This window comes from Haliotis asinina, chromosome 8, assembly GCF_037392515.1.
Source record: "Haliotis asinina isolate JCU_RB_2024 chromosome 8, JCU_Hal_asi_v2, whole genome shotgun sequence".
Taxonomy (NCBI): domain Eukaryota; kingdom Metazoa; phylum Mollusca; class Gastropoda; order Lepetellida; family Haliotidae; genus Haliotis; species Haliotis asinina.
This window is the reverse complement of record NC_090287.1, coordinates 23,610,300-23,630,160: the sequence shown is the minus strand read 5'-3', so window position 1 is coordinate 23,630,160 and position 19,861 is coordinate 23,610,300. Positions and strand designations below refer to the sequence as shown.

The 19,861-nt window shown below is 40.7% G+C and overlaps 1 protein-coding gene across 2 annotated transcripts in view; it reads left to right on the top strand.

Annotated features, from left to right (window-relative positions):
• Nucleotides 1-6,162: 6,162 nt before the first annotated feature.
• LOC137294040 (poly [ADP-ribose] polymerase 1-like) overlaps nt 6,163-19,861 on the top strand; it is a 29,301-nt gene continuing 15,602 nt past the window's right edge. Inside the window, exons 1-12 of one of the 2 annotated variants that reach the window (XM_067824964.1) lie at nt 6,182-6,317; nt 7,061-7,081; nt 8,042-8,165; nt 8,749-8,867; nt 9,372-9,511; nt 10,418-10,495; nt 11,446-11,530; nt 11,887-12,003; nt 12,340-12,422; nt 14,091-14,210; nt 18,469-18,570; nt 19,184-19,350. In XM_067824964.1, the coding sequence (XP_067681065.1) occupies nt 6,198-6,317; nt 7,061-7,081; nt 8,042-8,165; nt 8,749-8,867; nt 9,372-9,511; nt 10,418-10,495; nt 11,446-11,530; nt 11,887-12,003; nt 12,340-12,422; nt 14,091-14,210; nt 18,469-18,570; nt 19,184-19,350 (1,276 nt within the window). In that variant the 5' untranslated portion in view covers nt 6,182-6,197. Of the gene's footprint in view, nt 6,318-7,060; nt 7,082-8,018; nt 8,166-8,748; nt 8,868-9,371; nt 9,512-10,417; nt 10,496-11,445; nt 11,531-11,886; nt 12,004-12,339; nt 12,423-14,090; nt 14,211-18,468; nt 18,571-19,183; nt 19,351-19,861 lie in introns of both variants that reach the window. The other variant, XM_067824965.1, reaches the window with a different exon arrangement.

The following is a 19,861-nucleotide window of genomic DNA, read 5'->3' as shown; positions in this document are numbered from 1 at the left end:
TGTAAAACACGTTTAGAGTGTATTTGATGTGTGAAAAATATGACATATCGCCTATCTGGTTTGATCCACCATTGACGCTTGTGATGCTTGAGAGTTATAGTTTTAAAACTTCTTTCTTTCTTGTTGATCATAGTATTTGACAAAACTGGAATGTTGTTTACAAAGCTTTATGAGAGTTTGTGAGAGTGATGTGTGACAGTGTCAGTTAACATCCTGTCGATGCCCGTGCAATTTCCCATATGGAATAAGACACACGAATTAATTACTAATGTCAAAATGTCTCAAGTAGATTCTTAAAAAACCCACTTGTGTCCTAGCGATAGTTTTGCATTCTTCAAGACGTTTGGGGACGGTCGGCTGTTGTGTGTCGTTTAGTATTTCATTCATTCACACAGGTATTTCTTTCTTTTGTTCTTTTTCATTAATTATAATTCATTCATTGTAAAATTCTGACTGATACAATATAGTGGCTGAAGTACTGTTAAACACAGGCGAAATTGAGCTGGGAACGAACCAAATCACGAAGTTCGTTGGAGCATGACGAGGCACACTCTTATTAGTACAAATGGTAAAGAATTAAAGCATGCGAGTGACCTATCCCTGTTGTAGATTATCTATGGTTCTGCCAAAGTGAACGATGTAGGAAATTTGAATTTTTGAAACTTTTGACAAAGTCCTTATAGAATGCTTCAACCCTGTTCACACATGCGGTTGGTGCTGCAGTAAGGAAGCTGCTGTAGCACTTGCAAACGTCATAGCGCAAAGTTGTTTCAAAGGCATTTAGAAGTTGGAGGAATCAAACTAAAAGTGCTTTATGGTTCAACTTCTTTATTATAAAAGGTCACAACGTTTCGAGACAGATTCTAGTCTCTTCTTCACCTCACCTGAAGAAGAGACTAGAATCTGTCTCGAAACGTTGTGACCTTGTATAATAAAGAAGTTGAACCACAAAACACTTTTAGTTTGTCATAGCGCAAAGGTTGGTTTTAACAACGGCCTGAAAGAAATCACTTAGGAAAACGACACAACGGGGTTAGAAATGGTCTTTAGCAACACATGCTTTTCATAAGAGACGACAGTAACGGGATCGAGTGCCAGGCTCGCTGACATGATTGACACATTGCCAACTGCGTAGATCGATGCTCGTGCTGTTGATCACTGGATTCTCTGGTTCAGACTCGATTTCACATGAACAGACCAGTGGCGTATGGTGGAATGTTCCGAGTGCGTTAAACAACAGGATGATCGGAGAAAACATGAAACGTTTTTATTTACTTACTTTTATAAATCTATAATGCGGTGAATCGGTTGATCTTAGAAAACATGAAACGTTTTGATTTACTCACTTTCATAAATCTGTAATGCGGTGAATATATATATATAACCAGGGAGCCTATATAGAGGGGGAGAAGAAACTCCTCGAAAAGCCGCTGAACGTTATGTAACCAGTGTAGCCAATATGGTGGCAGCGTAGTATTTGAGATTGAGCCCGGTTTATTTTCAACAGCTTATTTTTAGCTGAGTGTTGTAACAACTGAAATCCTACATGTAGAAGATAGGTTAACTATTAAGCCACCTCAGTTTAAGTCAAATAATTGGTATTCGTGTTCGTATTAGGAGAGTAGATGTGTAGTAAAGTTTCAAGTCGGTATGTTATATAGTTCACTGGCTTCTATTCTCGATTCACCGCGAAGATAGACTAAATTGTGCCGATAAAAACTTCTTTCACACATTCGTTTAATTTTTAGAAGGAAAACATACCTTTAGTTGAAAGGTATTTGCAAGTAATAGTGACAGTTTTATGACTTAAAAGATTGTTAGGGAGTAACTGAGGTGTGTGAAAAATATTACATTTCGCCGATCTGTTCTGATCCGCCATTGTTTGAGTATTCCTAGTTACTTCCTCAAAAACATCTTTCACATACACCTTTAATTCATGTGAGGGGAATATACTATCAGGGGAAATGTGTTTGCAAGTAATAGCGATAGTTTCACAATCTAAAAAAGAATGTTAGGGTGTATTTGAGATGTATGAAAAATGTGACATATCGCCGATCTGCTCTGATCCGCCATTGAAATACTACACGCCGTTGTTTGAGTGTTTTTAGTTATTACTTCAAAAACATCTTTCACATACACCTTTAATTCTTATGAGGGGAATATACTATCAGGGGAAATGTGTTTGCAAGTAATAGTGATATTTTCATAATCTAAAACAAAATGTGAGGGTGTATTTGAGGTGTGTGAAAAATATGACATATTGCCGATCTGATCTGATTCGCCATTGATGTTTGATGGTTATAGTTCCATAACTTCTTTCTTCCTTGTTGATCTTATTATTTGACAAAACTGGAAGGGTGTTTTAGAACGCTTTGTGACAGTTTTACACTGTATTTTTGAGGGCAGTGTGACAGTGTCAGTTACCATTTTGTTAATATCCACCCCATTCCCCACATGAAATAATATATATGAATTAATTATTAATGTAAACAAAAATGTCTCAAAGTAGATTTTTAAAAAGGACAGTTGATGTTAACCCTTATCAGGCCAAGTGGGTATTTTTGGACCCGAAGGGGCATAAATCATGTAATAACTGCAAAACCGTTGGATGATGAAATGTCATATTCCAGGTATTCCTCAAGTTTCTTGACGCTTACATGCCAATGAAATCTAAATAAGGTTATTCTTTCCCAAAAAGAAAATATTTTGAAAATTAAATCTTTAACCCACTAAGTGCCAAGCCGGGCCTATTAGGCCCGGTCACCCCCCTCTTTCTCATGGTGCCTATGGCAAAAATCCCTAAGTGAGCTCTTGAACACAGGAGTTAGCAGTCAGTGAGAATGAAACGTCGATCACGAAATAGTACCTCTGGTATTTCTTTGGTGTCAAGTTTACCAGTCAATGATGAATTGGACAGGACTTACGTCAGATAGTGTATCTGACAGTGAATTTGTTCCTCATGATGACGACAGTGACAGTAGTAGTTCCAGTGACAGCTCTGAAGAGGAAGCCGACTTGTCTGGTGTTGCAGAAGGGTTTTACAGTGGAAAAGATGGCACACAATGGGCATTTCAGCCACCCCAAATCTCACGTGTTCCCCAGCGCAACATTCTTCGTGGCCCTCTCAAAAAAGTAGTAAATGCCGATCATGTCACCAAAGAGGTCCATGCTTTCAATCTTTTGATTGCGGAAACTCTCATAAAAGATATTGTTGAATGCACAAATCTTGAGGGGAAGAGAATGTATGATGAGAAGGGCAAAAAATGGAAGGATACTGATGTTGTTGAAATCAGTGCTCTGGTTGGAATGTTGATAACCCTTGGGCACCAGAAACAGAATATGGTCAATAGAGAAGTACTGTGGACCAAATCATATGGCATTCCTTTGATCAGAGCTGCAATGTCCCGAGGCAGATTTAAAGAACTTTTAATATTTCTTCGGTTTGACGATAAATCCACCAGGTCAGCCAGGAAAGAAAAAGACAAGTTTGCCCCATTTCGTGATGTTTGGGAGAAATTCCACTCCTGTCTTAGCCGCCACTATATTCCAGGCACAAATCTGACCGTTGATGAGCAGCTGGTTCCCTTCAGAGGGAGGTGTTCTTTCATCCAGTATATGCCTATGAAACCAGACAAATATGGCATAAAGCTCTTTTGGATTGTGGATTCTGACAGTTTCTACCCTCTGAAATGCATCCCATATGTCGGAAAAGAAGGTCATAACAGACAAGTTGGTCTAGGCAGACAAATCACTTTGGACTTGTGTCATCCATTCTTCCAGTCAAATAGGAACATCACTGCAGACAACCTTTTTGTTGATCTTCATCTTGCAAAGGAGTTGCTCTCCAATGGACTGACACTTGTTGGAACTGTTCGACAAAACAAGCGCTTCCTTCCAACGGATTTTACTGCAAAGACTGGCAGGCAGCTCCATGACTCTACTTTTGGGTTCAATGACAAGACAACAATTGTCTCGTATCAGTGTAAGAAGAGGAAGTGTGTGACAGTGCTCAGTACCATGCACAATGACAAAGAGGTGGACGCCAGAAATAATTCTCTTCTATAATGCCACAAAAGGGGGAGTTGACACTATGGATCATATGGCCCACAAGTATACTACCAAACGCAAGACAAAGCGTTGGCCACTTGTCATGTTCTTCAACATGCTTGACATTGCAGGACTAGCAGCATATGTCATCTGGAAGACGAAGTATCCAGCATGGAAGGTGTCAAACAATGATCGAAGACGTGCATATCTACAGGCTGTTGCTGAAGACCTGATACGTCCACAGATTGAAAGACGAAGGGCAAACCCAGTTGGTCTATCAAGAGATATACAACAGGACATTCGATGTGTCCTCCCTGATGGAGCACCTCAAGATACTGAAGAGGACCCCGTGAAGCGTCGACGATGTTGCATCTGTGACAGCAAGAAGGATAGGAAGACCAAGTTGGTGTGCAGCAAATGTTACCGCAATGTGTGCAAGGAGCACAGTTCTTCCACAATTGTGTGTGATGACTGTAAAGAGTGAGCGACGTTGTGGACTGATGACATGAGTGCGATTACTATCGCTCACTGCACTCTGTAACACTGCATTAGTTTAAATTTCCATAAGTCTTTGTACGGTGTTTGAGACAAATGTTTCCATGTAAAACCACTGTTCAGTTACATGCTATACATAAACAAATAAATCATTTCAAGTTTCAAGTTGTTTTATTTCTTCCGTTGATACATGATCTACCTTAGTAGGGTTTAGAGGCAGGTTTTCTGCACAGTGCACATGATGCTGGAGGAGAACGCCACTGATGTGCCACCATCTGCGTCGAGTTCAGGTGTCGAGAGCTCTGGAATAGAGAAAAGTACAAAATTCAAAGACAATAAAGTAAAAACTTAGTACTGACCGAAATGTTGCTTGAAAAACGGATACAAAATGTCACATGTATCAAATGGCCATACCTTGTCATCACTATACTGTGCATCATATGTACCAGCAGACGGATCTGGGAAACGCTCTCGAACAACAGATCTGATCTCCTCAGGGTACACAAGAGTAGTGCCTGGTTCCGCTATCTTTCCCCCATACTGAAACATATAACATCATCTTGAATAAGTCATTTACCAATTATGAACCAATGGGTGGTTTTCAAAAAATTAAATAATTAATACGTACGATCAGCTGTCCATACATAGCTCTGTACACAGCTTTGCGACTGTCACCATGGTGCAGCAAAACATGTATGAATCCCTGGGAAGCAGTAAGACTGAAAAAGCAATTGAGAATGAACAACAGACATGACAACAATGTTGAGACACAGTTATTAGTAGCTGATACTATTTATTCATAATGTCATTTTCCAATTTAATCAGCATTGTATTTGTTAATATTAATGGTTTAACCTTGAAAATTACCCCAAGATCGGGAAAATACACAAGCATTTATGTCTTGTACATGAAGACAGAAAAATCAAGATTTGAAATCTGAAAGTTCAGTTTTTAATAAAATCCACCTTTAAAATACAACTAAACGTATTTTCGAAAATCATTTCATCACAAAAGATAATAGCTATTCTCACCCATTTGCCCTCAGATGCCTCTTCAGGGTCTCCATGATGTCTACAGTGAATGGCACATTAGTAGATTCAAATGAAGTCCTTTCATTTTTCTGTTGGTATCACAACAAAGGAAGGGGGATGGCCGGGCCTCTAAGGCCCGGCTTGGCACTTTGTGGGGTATAAAAAGCTTGGCCTGATAAGGGTTAACACGTGTTCTCGCGATACTTTTGTGTCCTTTAACATGTTTTGGGAGGGAAGGCCGCGGTGTATCATTTATTCTTTCATTCATTCACATAGGTACTTCTTTTTTAATTCTTCTTTATTTCTTTCATTCATTCACATAATTCTTGCTCTTACTATAATCCATTCCTTCATTGTAAAATTCCGACTGATACAATAAACTGGCTGAAGTTCTGTTAAACACAACTGAAGTTGCGCTGGGAACGAGCCAAGTCACAGTGTGCGTTGGAGCATGACGAGGCACACGTTAATTAGTACAAATGGTAAAGAAAGCAAGCGAGTTGTAGAGTATCCCTGATATGACAAAGTCTATGTCTAACAGTACTTGACAGGTGCTCGAAGGGAGGTAACCCGTTCATAATTGTTTCTCACGGGTCGTGTGCAAACCGCGGCAGTTTCCTAATCATGGCTGACCACCACGACTTACCGTTCAAAGCTGAATATGCGAAGAGTGGCCGTTCATCTTGTAAAGGATGCAAGGGCTCAATCGGTCAGGATTCTCTCCGGCTGGCTGTCATGATACAGGTAGAAGGAACATCCGACATTACAGAAAGGATGGATGTTCTCCAGTGAAAGTCCCATAATCGATGTTGATCTTTTTCGTCTTTGGATACGATGGGTTTACAAAGAGTTTTTTACCGATTGAAATAATGTAGTGCATGTTTCTGCTCAAAATTTTGTTTAGTTTTTATTGTTTATTTTGTTAGAGGTGGATATATTTCTTGTCATCATCTTTCTTATGAATGCATGCACTATAAATACAAATTCGTAAGCTCAAAGCTCAACATGCTCATGCCGGCAGAGTTGGATTGTACCACGTGACGACGAAACAACCAATGAACGAACGTGTTCGGTCAGGGCGGGTAGTGTAAATAATGCAACATGTGCAAAATGTGTAACACAGTCCACGCATGGGACGCAAATGTCACAAACTTTCGAAGCCAGAAGTGTTGACATGAAATAGTCTGTAAACAGTAGTTAAGTTTTGAAAGTCTCTTAGCCATGTCAGAATTTGTTTCCCTCTTGCCCAAACAGCTAGGGAAGATTTCCGCCCCATAACACCCGTTTTATAATTATGATTCATTCCAAACTGAAAATTCTAATGAACTCCAGAGAGCAAGTTTTTGACATTTCAGTAGTATGGAGTGAACTTGTTTCCCTTCAGTAACTGGTTGTTCTTGCAATGGCTTTTTTAATGTTATGATGTCTTACAGTTTTTGTTGTGACACATTTTGAAACTTAGCTTATTCCTCCCTTTTTTTTTTCAGTCGCCTCACTTTGATGGAAAGGTAAGTCCAACAGTCTGTCTTACACCATTGAATTTAGGCTGCCATGGCCAGTAGAAAAGAGTGTGACAAATACAAGACCTGTTACATGCATTGGCGGATCTAGAGGTGGGGGTGAGGGGGTTTTACTCCCCTGAACCCCATCCTTTTAGGATTCCTGGACCACAAATGGCATGCACGAAACTGCCCACATGTCAACCAGTCAGTAAACCATGGATTTTTTCAACTTATAAATGCATGTTATTTACAAACAGTATGGACCTGTGAAGGTGCCGGGGTAGAATAGGTCTTCAACAACCCATGCTTGCCATAAAAGGCGACTATGCTTGTCGTAAGAGGCGACTAACGGGATCGGGTGGTCAGGGTGGCTGACTTGGTTGACACTTCATCGGTTCCTAATTCCCAGATAGATGCTCATGTTGTTGTTCACAGGATTGTCTGGTCCAGACTTGATTATTTACAGACCGCCGCCATATAGCTGGAATATTGCTGAGTGTGGCATAAAACTAAACTCACTAAGTCACTCACTACAAACAGTATGCATCAATAATACAATTACGAAGAATTAAATCAAATTGATTATTAAAGAATGCATTCAGCTTTTTTGTTCTGTAAAAATATGCAATTGCAATTTATTCCAGTTACAAGTATTGAAAAATGATTGTTTGAAACATTTCATCAATGTTGCAGGATAGTTCTGTCACAGAGAAACTGAAGGAAAATTAAAGAAAAGCTATTGCTTGTCTCCAGCTGTCGCTGTCACCTCATCCATTCCTTGATTAATATTTGCTTTCTGCAAGCGTATCCTATTACATACTTGTACATGAGAAAAAAAGTTCTGTCATACCACTTGGTTTGTCTTAGTAGGGATGTAGTATGTTTTTTTTCCATCAGATGTTAGCTTTGACTGTTCATGATGGGTGCAATCTTGTTTTCCCAGTCTGTACAATTTTGCTTTTTAAGGTCCCAAACTGGTTTCACTATGCTTGTTTCTGGAAACGTTCAAGAGTTGAAAATCCAGATGATATCCACGGGTTTCATTCACTCCGATGGGACGATCAGCAGAAGATTAAAGACAAAATTGCAGGTGAGTTGGAGAACTCATGTTATCTTGGTTACAGGGGTGAATACTATGAGTAATATTCAGTCTGGCCTCTGTCGTTTTGTAGAGACTATCATGGTTGAAATGACCACATTTTAGTTGACATTTTGATTCAGAGTGAGTGTACCATTAGGAACTCTTCATAATTTATGGCCAAGGTGATGATGATGTTCTTGAAAAGCATTTAGGAGTTGGAGGAACATGAATACAGGACACATTTTATGGATAAGCACTGGAAGCATATTTGAACAATTCTTGAAATTGCTTAAATTTGAAAAAACCCATCTGTTCAGAATGGACAGGTCTGCTCCTGAAAATGATTAACTGCTTCTGCAGTACCATTTCACCTCGCTGACATTAAAATAAATTAGCGAGTGGGCCTGAGCCCCATGCTTGTTGTTAAACGAATGCAGTTTTTACACATAGGTCATCTAATTTTACTAAGTATACATAAAGAGTTTGTTATTTCTTTCACTGCTGTCAGCAACATTCTTGTGAAGAACTTGCTTGTAATGAAAAATGATCATCTTTAACACATTATGATTTATACGGACATATTCTCTGCCAGGTGGCGCAGGTTCTGCAGGGGATAACGTTGTGCCGGGATCCGGCTACAATGACTTCACAACCGAGTATGCCAAGTCAGGTCGCAGCACATGTCGAGGATGTGAAAGCAAGATAGATAAGGTTCGCATCTGCTCTGTTGATAAATCTGTTTCAGACTTGAACGATGAACGAAGTCATATAAAAATTGTGTGTTTTCTGACTTAAATATAGATTGGTGTACTTATGAAGCCGTTCTTCAAATCATGAAAATGCTTTTACAGTTTGCCTGATTTCTGTGTAAAATATTGTGTTTGCATCAGAAAGAATTATTCAACATGCTTTTTCTGTATTCTAACTTAAAATCCAAGAAAAATCATATGGCAATACTTGTACATCTCATTTTGATCTTGATGATTATTCTTACAGAATAATTCCACCTGTGAAGATCCGGGTTAACATATATCTTCAGTAACCCAGTAAAACAATGTTCATGCTGTTAATCAAAGGATTGTGTGGTCCAGACTTGATTGTTTACTGCTGGAGTATTGCTGTGTGATTTGAAACTAAATTGACTTGCTTCAGGATAATTAAAAATTTTGTGATATGTTATTACTTCCCTTTAAAGCTATTTTTCTCTGCTTCCAGGATGCTATCCGAATATCCAAGAAGGACTACAACAGTCAGCGTGCCAAGATGTATGGTCCTCAAGATCTATGGTACCATTGCGAGTGTTTCAAAGAGAACAGAGAAGATCTTGGCTTTGGCTATGACCTCAGTGTTGAAAAGTAGGTTTAAGAGTTTTAATGCGTTACACCTGTCTGGATTCTATGCATGACTGTAGGTCCCAGCAGCCTCTGCTTGTTGTACAAGATGACTATGTAAAGGGTGCTCAGTCATGGTGAATTGGTTAGTTCCATGTCGTTGGGTGGGTCAGTATTCGTCATGCCGATCTCTGTATTGTATCATGTATACTTGATGTAAACACCTGTATAGAGCTCAGAATATTGCTCAGTTGGCGTTAGACAACAGACATACACCAATTGTAAACATGCTTATCTCTTAGAAAACTTGCTTCACTACAAGGTATTGAAAAGTCGTGGCTGAATATTTCTTGAAAACCCCAGAACATCTATGTTCGTGGTGTATGAGTCATCACTTGAAGTTACATCATGTTATTAGATATCTGCAATAGCAGCCTGGAAAGGAAATCTGAGAAATGACGCTAACAAATTTTTTTTTGATGATTGATTGTTGGTAATCAACAATTGTGAGATTTCAACCAATCCCGGACCAGAAAGTAGCATCTGAGACTTCAAACTATTTTCCGTCTTAACATAAGTGGGACATGACGAGTTGGCTTCATGAGGATTTAATTGTAAATATGATTAAGGTGGTGCTGTAATAGACTGTAAACAAATGAAAAAAATCACTTCTGTTAAAATCATGCTCCTTAAGCATGCAGACCTTCATGTTCATACATTTATTTTATTTAAAAGGGGTGGTTGGGTAGCCTAGTGGTTAAAGTGTTTGCTTGACACACCAAAGATTTCGGGTTCAATTCCCACATGGGTTCAAGGCAAAGCCCATTTCTGCTGTCCCTTGCCATGATATTGCTGGAATATTGCCAAAAGCGAAATAAAACCTATTCACTATCATATTTGTCGTCAAATTTGTTGTTGGTTTCATTTTAGAATATTAGGCTTTGGGAAGTTGAAGAAAGAAGACAAAGAAGAACTGATTAAATTGATTGGAAAGGGAGACCCAAAAGCGTAAGTCAGAAGTATTTCATTGACTATTTGTTTAAAACATTAGAAAGGTCTAGAATAGGCCTTCAGCAACCCATGCTTGCCATAAAAGGCAACCCTGCCTGCTGTAATAGGCGATTAACGGGATTGGATGCTCAGGTTTGCTAACCCGGTTGGCACATGTCATTGGTTACCAATTGCACAGATCAATGCTCATGCTGTTGATTTCTGGATTGTTTGGTCCAGACTCGATTATTTACTGACCGCCTCCATATAGCTGGAATATTGCTGAGTGTGGCGTAAAACTAAACTCACTCACCCTTGCCAAGGCTAAGTGGGGCGGTGGGGTAGCCTAGTGGTTAAAGCGTTCGCACGTCACGCCGACGACCCGGGTTCGTTTCCCCACATGGGTACAATGTGTGAAGTCCATTTTCTGGTGTCCCCCGCCGTGATATTGCTGGAATATTGCTAAAAGCAGCGTAAAACTAAGCTCACTCACTCACTCACTCCAAGGCTAAGTTTACACATACCTGTCAGCAATGTGATGCTGCTCATACAGCGAAGTTTTTTGTTGTTCAATGTGCCGTTGTACGAAACAATCTTAGTGCTAAGACTACCTTAAACCTATGTTAAAGGTAGGGGAGTTGCGGTCACCTTAGTGTTAAGATCGCTGTTGGTTGGATTAGTAATGAAAGAGTTGTCTCTTCACACCCACGACTCCCGTTTGATTCCCTGTCATGGGTAGAATGTGGGAAACCGTTTCTGGTATTGGCTATAGATGTCCATACGAACAAAAATGTATGGCACTTTTCGGTTAAATCATGGCTGGCTGAGAGCACTTTTTGGTTAAATCATGGCTGGCTGAGAGCACTTTTTGGTTAAATCATGGCTGGCTGATGCACTGTTGGATGGTGATTTTGGTGCAAACTGAATGTGTATGTTGGAATATACACAGATTTGAATCCTGTTTTTAGGCAGAAGAGGAAAGCTGATGAAGATAAGGAAAAAGGCAAAAAGAAAGCAAAGAAAGAAGAAACAGAAGAAGAAAAGAACCTGAGAGTCAGTACATTCTGACCAATTTTTTCTATGGAGGTTAAGGATAGAATAGGTCTGGACCAACATTAGTACATCAGTGGACAGTGGTTTGGTTGATTGCATGCCATTGCGCCTATGACATCTCTGTTCTTGATGTTGATCACTTGATTGTTTGGTCTGGACTTAATTAATTACAGACACAAGCAAAGAGTGTTCTGTTCTCATTGGTTTCAATTGACAGACCCATTTGTCTCACTTTTTGTGGTTGAAACAGTTATTGCATGAAGGATCTATGGGATATTAGACGATTATTTGTTTTCAGATAAATCCCTCATATCATCTATTGCAAGAAATGCCTAATATTGTTTGTTTTCTCACAGGAACAAAGTCAGTTGATCTGGAGTATCAGAGACCAGTTGTCGAAGAATGTTTCCAATGAGGCGATGAGGATTCTCCTGGAGTTAAATGGCCAGAAAATACCTTCTGGGGAGAGCAAGGTGGAGTGAATACTCAATGAAAATTTTAGTGATAAATGTTGTCTTGGTAATTGTGTTAGGAATTGGTTGAAATGTCCCAACTGATGATTGGTTCATTATCAATGAGCAGTCATGCAAAGAAAATTGGTTAGCATAATTTTTCAGACATACTGTTTGGGATTAGTGCAGATAAGTAAACCATGGTCCTCTGTTTTCTTAAGTATACTAAGTTCCAAAGACATGTTATTTTTTTTATTTGCCCTAAATTATTACCTTCTGCGTGGATAATGCTGTCAGCAAATGACTTGTGTCTATTACCCTGCATTCATAACTGATTCCTCTCTTGTTTATATTCAGCTTATGGATGCTGTGGCTGATGCTATGACGTTTGGGGCCTTGGAGCCCTGTACGGAGTGCTCAGAGGGGCAGCTGGTGTACTCGTGAGTACAGCTTACATTGTAGCTTATAGTTTTATCATGTACACTGTGTTCTATATTATATCTTAGTGAGAGTGGTGCTTAAATGGTAGGGTTCGCTTGCATAGAGCTCTGAATGTAGGTCACATATGATTGTTGCTTACATACTCAGTGTTGTGCCATGAGTGTGGACTTGTGGGTATCATGTAATAATGTTTTACATGGCTCATAAAATTTCTTAGACTGCATCCCTTATGGTGAATCCTGTGTCAAAAGAAACCCACCTTCATAGAAAGTTGCCACTTTATTATTACACCATGATTAAACTCATGGTTAGCCTTATTTTTCGTTTGTAATGCTCAACAGACTAGCAACACTGTGTTTACACTGCCCTTTTCAGTGTAGTAGATCTCGGTCAATTTTGCAGTGAATGCTGTTTATCAGCCATTGAAATAAGTTGTTACATGTTAAGCTTACACATAATTGTCAAGCATGTCAGAGAGCAGGTCGGCCAAACAGTGACCTGCTGGAATTTGGATCATACTCAACCTTCCAAAGTTTTTTTCCATAATTAAACATGTTAAATGGCAGTGAATTTATTATGTTTTCATTTCTATCTCCACATATTGAAGTTTTCAGGACTCCCTCAAAATTTTCTGTGGTCTTTTAAAAATAAAATCATATATACATGTGTGCTTGGTCCCATATTTCTCTAAACCTAGGTACTCTTATATAGAGAATCTCACCCAGTTTTCTACTGGTAGCAAATATATCAACATGAGTTGATAAAAAACCAAATATCCAAGGCTTGCCAAGGATATTTTTACCTTTATCAACAAGTGTTGATATAATTGATATCAGTAGGCAAGGTTTGCCAAAGATATTTTTACCTTTATCAACAAGCGTTGATATAATTGATATCAGTAGACAAGGGGGTGAGATTCTGTTTATCTTTATCTTCCAAAAATCATTCTTCATTTGTTTTCAATGAAAAATGTACATCTCTGAACACAGCACTGCCGTTAGATTTGCAGTGCAATGATGTCATAGCATTGTGACGTCATCAAGTTCATGATGCCATATCATTGTCAGAGCATACTGTCAACTCATCACGATATGGCTGAGATACTGCCGATGTGACGTTAAATGTTAACTCACTCACTACTGTCAAAACGGTTTCTCGTAGGAGATATCATTTGATCTCATACAAGAGATATGTCCTGTGGAACACAGTTTTGGATGATAAATGTTGGTTCATTCATTGAACTTTACAGCTGCCCATGTTGCTTTTGTTTAGGTGTTCACTTAAATAATCAGTGTAGTTTATTTCCAGACAGGTTAGATATAAGTGATTGTATTTGATCTGATAAATTTTCACGTTTAAGTGTCACGTGAAGTTGTAAGTCTTCCCTGCCTTATTGATCAAAAAGGTTTGTAATTTGTACTTGCCAGATTTGCTTTAATTCTGCCCACTTGCTAGATTTGCTTTAATTCTGCCAACATGGCTGTCTGATTGGAAAAGTATCATTATTGTTAAAATGTCGAAAATGTAGTTCAGTGCATTTACTTGATTTCGCGAAGTGTATTAATTGGATTTGCATTCCCTTCAAACATGCCGTCTTGATATTGAGTTAATTCCATGTTTGAAAGGTTGTCGTCGTGACCACGTTACATCTATGTAAACTTTTACAGGAGTGAAGGCTACAAGTGTACTGGGAACATGACGGAGTGGACGAAGTGCATGAACATTACAAAGACACCAAAGAGGAAGGCATTCAAAGTGCCTAAGGAATTTCACGATGTTGACTGTTTGTAAGATATCAGTTCTTTATACTTAGCGTCTGGTGTCGTTCTTAAAGCGATGCCTCTTGTGATATTCATGGTGAGAAAAAAGTGGCATAAAACCATAATCACTCTATTCAAAGATTTGTCTGTTTTTTAACCAGTTCTTCACAGGCTGCTTTTATTTGGCTGTAGTACGTTGGCCTTCATGGTTAAATACAATAAAGGCTGTGCTGTTTCATGTGTCCAGCTGAAGGATCAAGGTCACTACAAATATATACTCTCCTGCCAGTTAGTCAACAGATTGATTGATGAAAATGAAGTTAAGATGCATCAAATTCACAATCTGAAGGAATCATTGTCTATACGAACAATTAAACACTGCCAGCTTAGCATTTCTAAGAGTCTCAATTTTGAAAGAAGATTTGTCACCGTTCTTCACAATTGCTATTTCATTGAGTTATTTTGTTACTTCAGGTCATGTATATTGAGAGCATTTTGTGATAAAATTATGCTGATACAGTATTCTTCAAATTTTTAACTTACCTTACCATAGGTCTTATGCATATTACCTCAAGCTTCGCTAGAAGAGATCAGACAGTTGTTGATTTGCCATTCCCTAGATGGCTACCTCATGTAATCTACGAATGTAGTCACGGAAGTGACGTGATCTCCCCACTCGCACAAGCGCGAACATTTAAAAAAATCACTTTTACTTCTAGCGTTCGTCTGTTCGGACGTGTTTGGTTCGCTTAGTTTACCTACTTTGTGGTTCAATAAAGTTGTTTCCTCACGGGTAGGTATGGTTTGTATCCCATAGGTGTGCGTGTTAAGGTAAGTAATCATTTAACTGCACTTACTTAGCTACCTCAAGTTGTTTTTTTCTCTCACTTCGGGGTGGCTTCGCCCACGTCGTGTGTGAGTGCGGCATGGTGTTCGTGGGGGTATTATATCTTGCTGGTTTTTCTTCCTCCATGTGGTTTTCCATGTCGATTAGTATTTTTGGCCATGTTTCACTGCATTTATATGTTTTTTCGTGCCACGTTGCGATGTACGCGCGCAGCCTTTTTGGTTGTTTGCCCTTCGCTGTCACGAGCTTACAGGGCGTGCCTACTTTAAAGTGGGGGTGCGTTGGTGCTGCATTTCTGGTATAGGGGTGTTTTTTCAACCTCCTAGCGTTGGTTTCAACGCATTGTTATGTTATGTTTTGTTTGTTGCAGTTAACTGTGTATGTCTCGCCAGTTTTGCACTATCTGCTAGGGGCAGAAATCATGAAAGATTCCCACCCTTGATGGACGCTGCCATTACTGCGAGGCGTTATTGGTGGCGGATTTCAAGACTTTTATTGCGGCTAAGAGGAAGCATTTTGCACAGCGGAAGAGAAGGATGTCGTCTCCAGCGTCGTCGTTGGGATCTCTGCCGGACGACCCTGGGATGGGGCGTTCATCCCTGACGCCTGTACGTTTGTCCCCGGAACTACCTCGCTCGGATTCCATCGTGGATCTGTTTTCATCCAGATGCCTTGTCTCATCCGGAAGTCCAGAGGTTCCTGCGCTCCCTCCTGACGCCCGGTGCTGCTGCGATGCCAGCGTCTATCCCTACACCAGTGCCTGTGCTTACGCCAGCACCTATGCCTGCGCCAGCGCCAGCGCCAGCGCCTATGCCTATGCCAGCGCCAGCGCCTATGCCTATGCCAGCGCCTGTGCTTACGCCAGCGCCTATGCCTACGTCAGCGCCTATGTCTACGCCAGCGCCTATGCCTATGCCAGCGCCCATGCTTATGCCAGTGCCTATGCCTACGCCAGCGCCTATGCCTGCGCCAGCGCCTATGCCTACGCCAGCGCCTATACCGACGCCGGACGCCTGTGCCTGCGCCTTACCGTATACCCAGGGTGTTGCATACGTTGTCCAGGGAAGAGGTTTTGCAACGACAGTTGGACGGAGGGCGTGCTCGGTGCCTGGCGGCAGAGCGCTCTCGGCGCAGATCGCGCTCCAGGTTCCCTGGGAGTCGGTGATCCTGTACCCTCCACAGTAGTCTTTGTTGGTGCTCTCGGTTAAGCTCACGTTCCCCGCAATGCCCTTTGAATGAGGACTCTCGCTTTACTACCAGGTGAAGACGTTGCTTGTGCTCCCAGTCCCTATCACCTCAGCGCTCCTCTAGAACTTGGTGTTTGCGGTCGCCACCGGAACCACCTTGGATCCCGTCCAAGGAATCTGCTGCTTGTGCTTCGACTTCGTCTTCTACACTGCGGCGTAATTCGAATTCCGTGTCCTGGGAGGACCTGGAGGAACGGACGTTGTGGCTGTATTAGATGCGGACTTTGCGAAATTGTCATCTAATCCGAATTTCAAAGCATGTAAGTCCAGGAAGTCAGATTACAAGACACACAGCCTGGTTTTCGCTGACAGCGTGGCTGTCCTGGCTGAATCTCTGAAGCGGTTATTGGGCTCCTCGCAACTCTGTTACAGAGTGCAAGATTCTAAGCGGGTGGCCATTGAGACTGAACTCAAGCAGATGCTTAAGCTGTTGTCTGCGCTGGCGTCAGCTACCTTGGCGTTGGCGATGAACTTACCAGGTATTCCTATGCCGGTAGGCGGGAGACGGGGTGTCCTGTGGAGGGACTGGTCGCATCCCCGAAGATCCTTACGTTACAATTTTTGTCTACATCAGCTTCAAGCGGAGAAAGTTTTCTTTCACATGCTTTACTCATTTTGTCACGAAGATTTTTCGAGACAACAAAGTGCCACGCCTAACTACACCTCTGATTACAAGAGAGGATGGCATTTATTTTTGGGGAAAATTCCAACACATCTACCTGAAAAGCAATTCGTAAACGTCAGTTTCAAGCGGCGGAAGGGCTTTTCGCGCGCTTTACTCATTTAGACACGTGCTCGCCAAACAGCATGGTTACGGTCAAGCCTACAGCCTAGCAAGGGTATCACTGTTTACAAGATTTCATGATGATCAGTTATCTGCGACCCCGGTGATGTCACGTCTACATTTTGATTGGTCCCCGAGAGACAACGCCCTGCAAAGGATCCCAGGGACATTACATCTACAATCTGATTGGTCATCGAGGGACAACGCCCTGCGCAGAATGTGTTGTTATTATTCTAGTGTTAGGAAGTTGTCTGCAGTGACTTACAGTCATTTTACGATAGGAAGATGTCAAGTACACTCTAGACTAGCAGTCTACAGGGGCATTGGATTTCTCTAGTCGGCATAGAGATCAGCTAACACTAATCTCAACGCTGCCTATCAGGAGGCGTGCAGTGATGTATGGCAGTTTATGATCGAACAGCCAGCCAGCTATAAATAGACTTCCTTGAATTGTCAACACATTCATAATGAACAGCTTGGTTGTTCTGAAGTCGAAGAATGACGCATCTTCACGGCATACAAGCTTATCTTGAGAGAGGTGGACTTCATTATCAGGCTGTTAAGTCAGCTTGGACGACTTGAGAATCTAACTCCGCGGGATTTGATTCATCGCATTGGTTGACAGCACCGAGAGACAAGGTACTGATGATCCATACGAACAACTCAATAGTAGCCTTCTAGGTAAACAAGGGTCAAGGAGGCCTCAACATCTACTACAGTTGTCGTGTCTACCCTTTGACGTGGTCGAGTCTGATCCTCCAAATAAAAATATCTGACATACCAGGAGCCTGCATCTTAATGGCAGACGCCTTATCTCGCTCCCTACGTCTATCACCAACAGAGAATATGTTGTGCCTAGAGACGTTTCTAATAAACGGCTTCCAGAGTGGGACCAATTGTTGTACCATCCTCACAATCAAACTCTGCACCTGGATCTGCCGCGGTTTCATCAGAGCGTTGGCATCTACCATGGCCCTCCATAGAAATTGCACAGTGCCACAAACTATGGAAGGCTGCTTTGGAAGTCATCTACTGCCTTCGCTTCCCACTACCCGCTTCCCACTAGATTACATGAGGTAGCCATCTAGGGAATTGCGAATCAACGACTGTCTGATCTCTTCTAGCGAAGCTTGAGGTAATATGCATAAGACCTATGGAGGTAAGTATTTAAATATCTAAAATATTTAAGAATGAAGATTTTATGGATGTCAACTTCTTTATATGAGAACACAACGTTTCGGAGTTAATGCTTACTCCTTCATCACCTGATGAAGGAGTAAGCATTAACTCCGAAACGTTGTGTTCTCATATAAAGAAGTTGACATCCATAAAATCATTCTTATGCATTTCACTTCTAAATGCCCTTCAAAGACTAAAATATTTAGATTTTAATAATTATTTGTTCAGAAAGAAGTACAAGTATGTGAAGCGTGTTCGTGCTTTCCCAACTGTGACTGTTCGGTCAACTGAGGGTCCAGTCAGTTCATCAGTGGACACTGTAGATGGAAGGTAACATTAGCACTCCTATACAAGAGAAACAAAGAAATGTAAATAAATTGGGCATGTTTTCGTGGCAGCCCATGCTTGTTTAAGATGGGACTTAAAGGATCGGATGGTCACGCATGCAGACATGGTTGATGGATTAGTTTAGTATTTCTGTGCTACTGTTTTCAATCAGTTTTGCCTAGTCAAACAAGATAAGCAGAGCATAGTGTTAAACAATCTTGCTACTAATGGTATGATGTTCTGGCATCAGTTTTCAAGATTTATTTGGATAATGAAAATTTGAAACTAAATATTATGTATTGTGAGCAGTTATGCTGTTTATAAGGTTTGTTAGCAGGGTTTTTTGACCTGTGAAGATCCGAGTTCGAATTGATCTTCAGTACCCTATGCTTATGGTAAAAAGGCGACTAACGGGATCAGGTGGTCAAGCTCTCTGGTTTAACTGACACATAATATCACAGTTGGATTAATGCTTATGTTTTTGATCAGTGAATTGTGTGGTCCAGATTTGATTATTTACAGATCACCTCCATATAGCTGGAATGCTATATATTGGAATATTATATGTGGCATAAGCTAACCTCACTCACAACATGATTTGTCATCATATTTGCAGCAGTGCAAGCAGTAGTGGATTGACACAGTCCTTGGAAAACATGAGATTCGTCATTGCTGGAAAGACGAGCAAATCTAAAGCAGCCCTCAGCAACGAAATCACTAGTATGGGTGGAACTGTAGTGAGTAAAGTGGATAAAACCGTGGCAGCTGTCATCAGCACAAAGGGTGAGGGAGAGAATATGTAGGTACAAATTAAGACTTTTGTATGACACATAAAGATAGGGGTTTGAACTGGCCTTCAGCAACTCAGGCTTGTCGAAAGAGGCAACTAATGAGATTGTGGTCAGGCTTGCTGAGTTCATTAATGCATCATCATATCACAGTTGCGTAGATCAATGCTCATTATGTTGATCACTGGATTGTCTGGTCCAGACTGAGATTATTTCCATATAGCTGAAATATTGGTGGGTTTGAAATTAAACAACTCAAAATATTTTGGGTACAATCCACTTGTCATTAAGATGATCATCCTAAGGGGATTTGCTGTTGGAATTTGTCTCCTGCAGACTTTTCTGGCCTTGGGGGGTTGATGCAGATGTGTATGAAGTATCTCATTGTCTCTTAAAGTTATGTATCAGAAAATTGCATTATTCCTAGTAATTTGGTTCATTTCCAAGTCATCAGCACTTACCGCATGGACTAAAACACCTAGGTTTTGTGTTGACGCTCTTCTTCC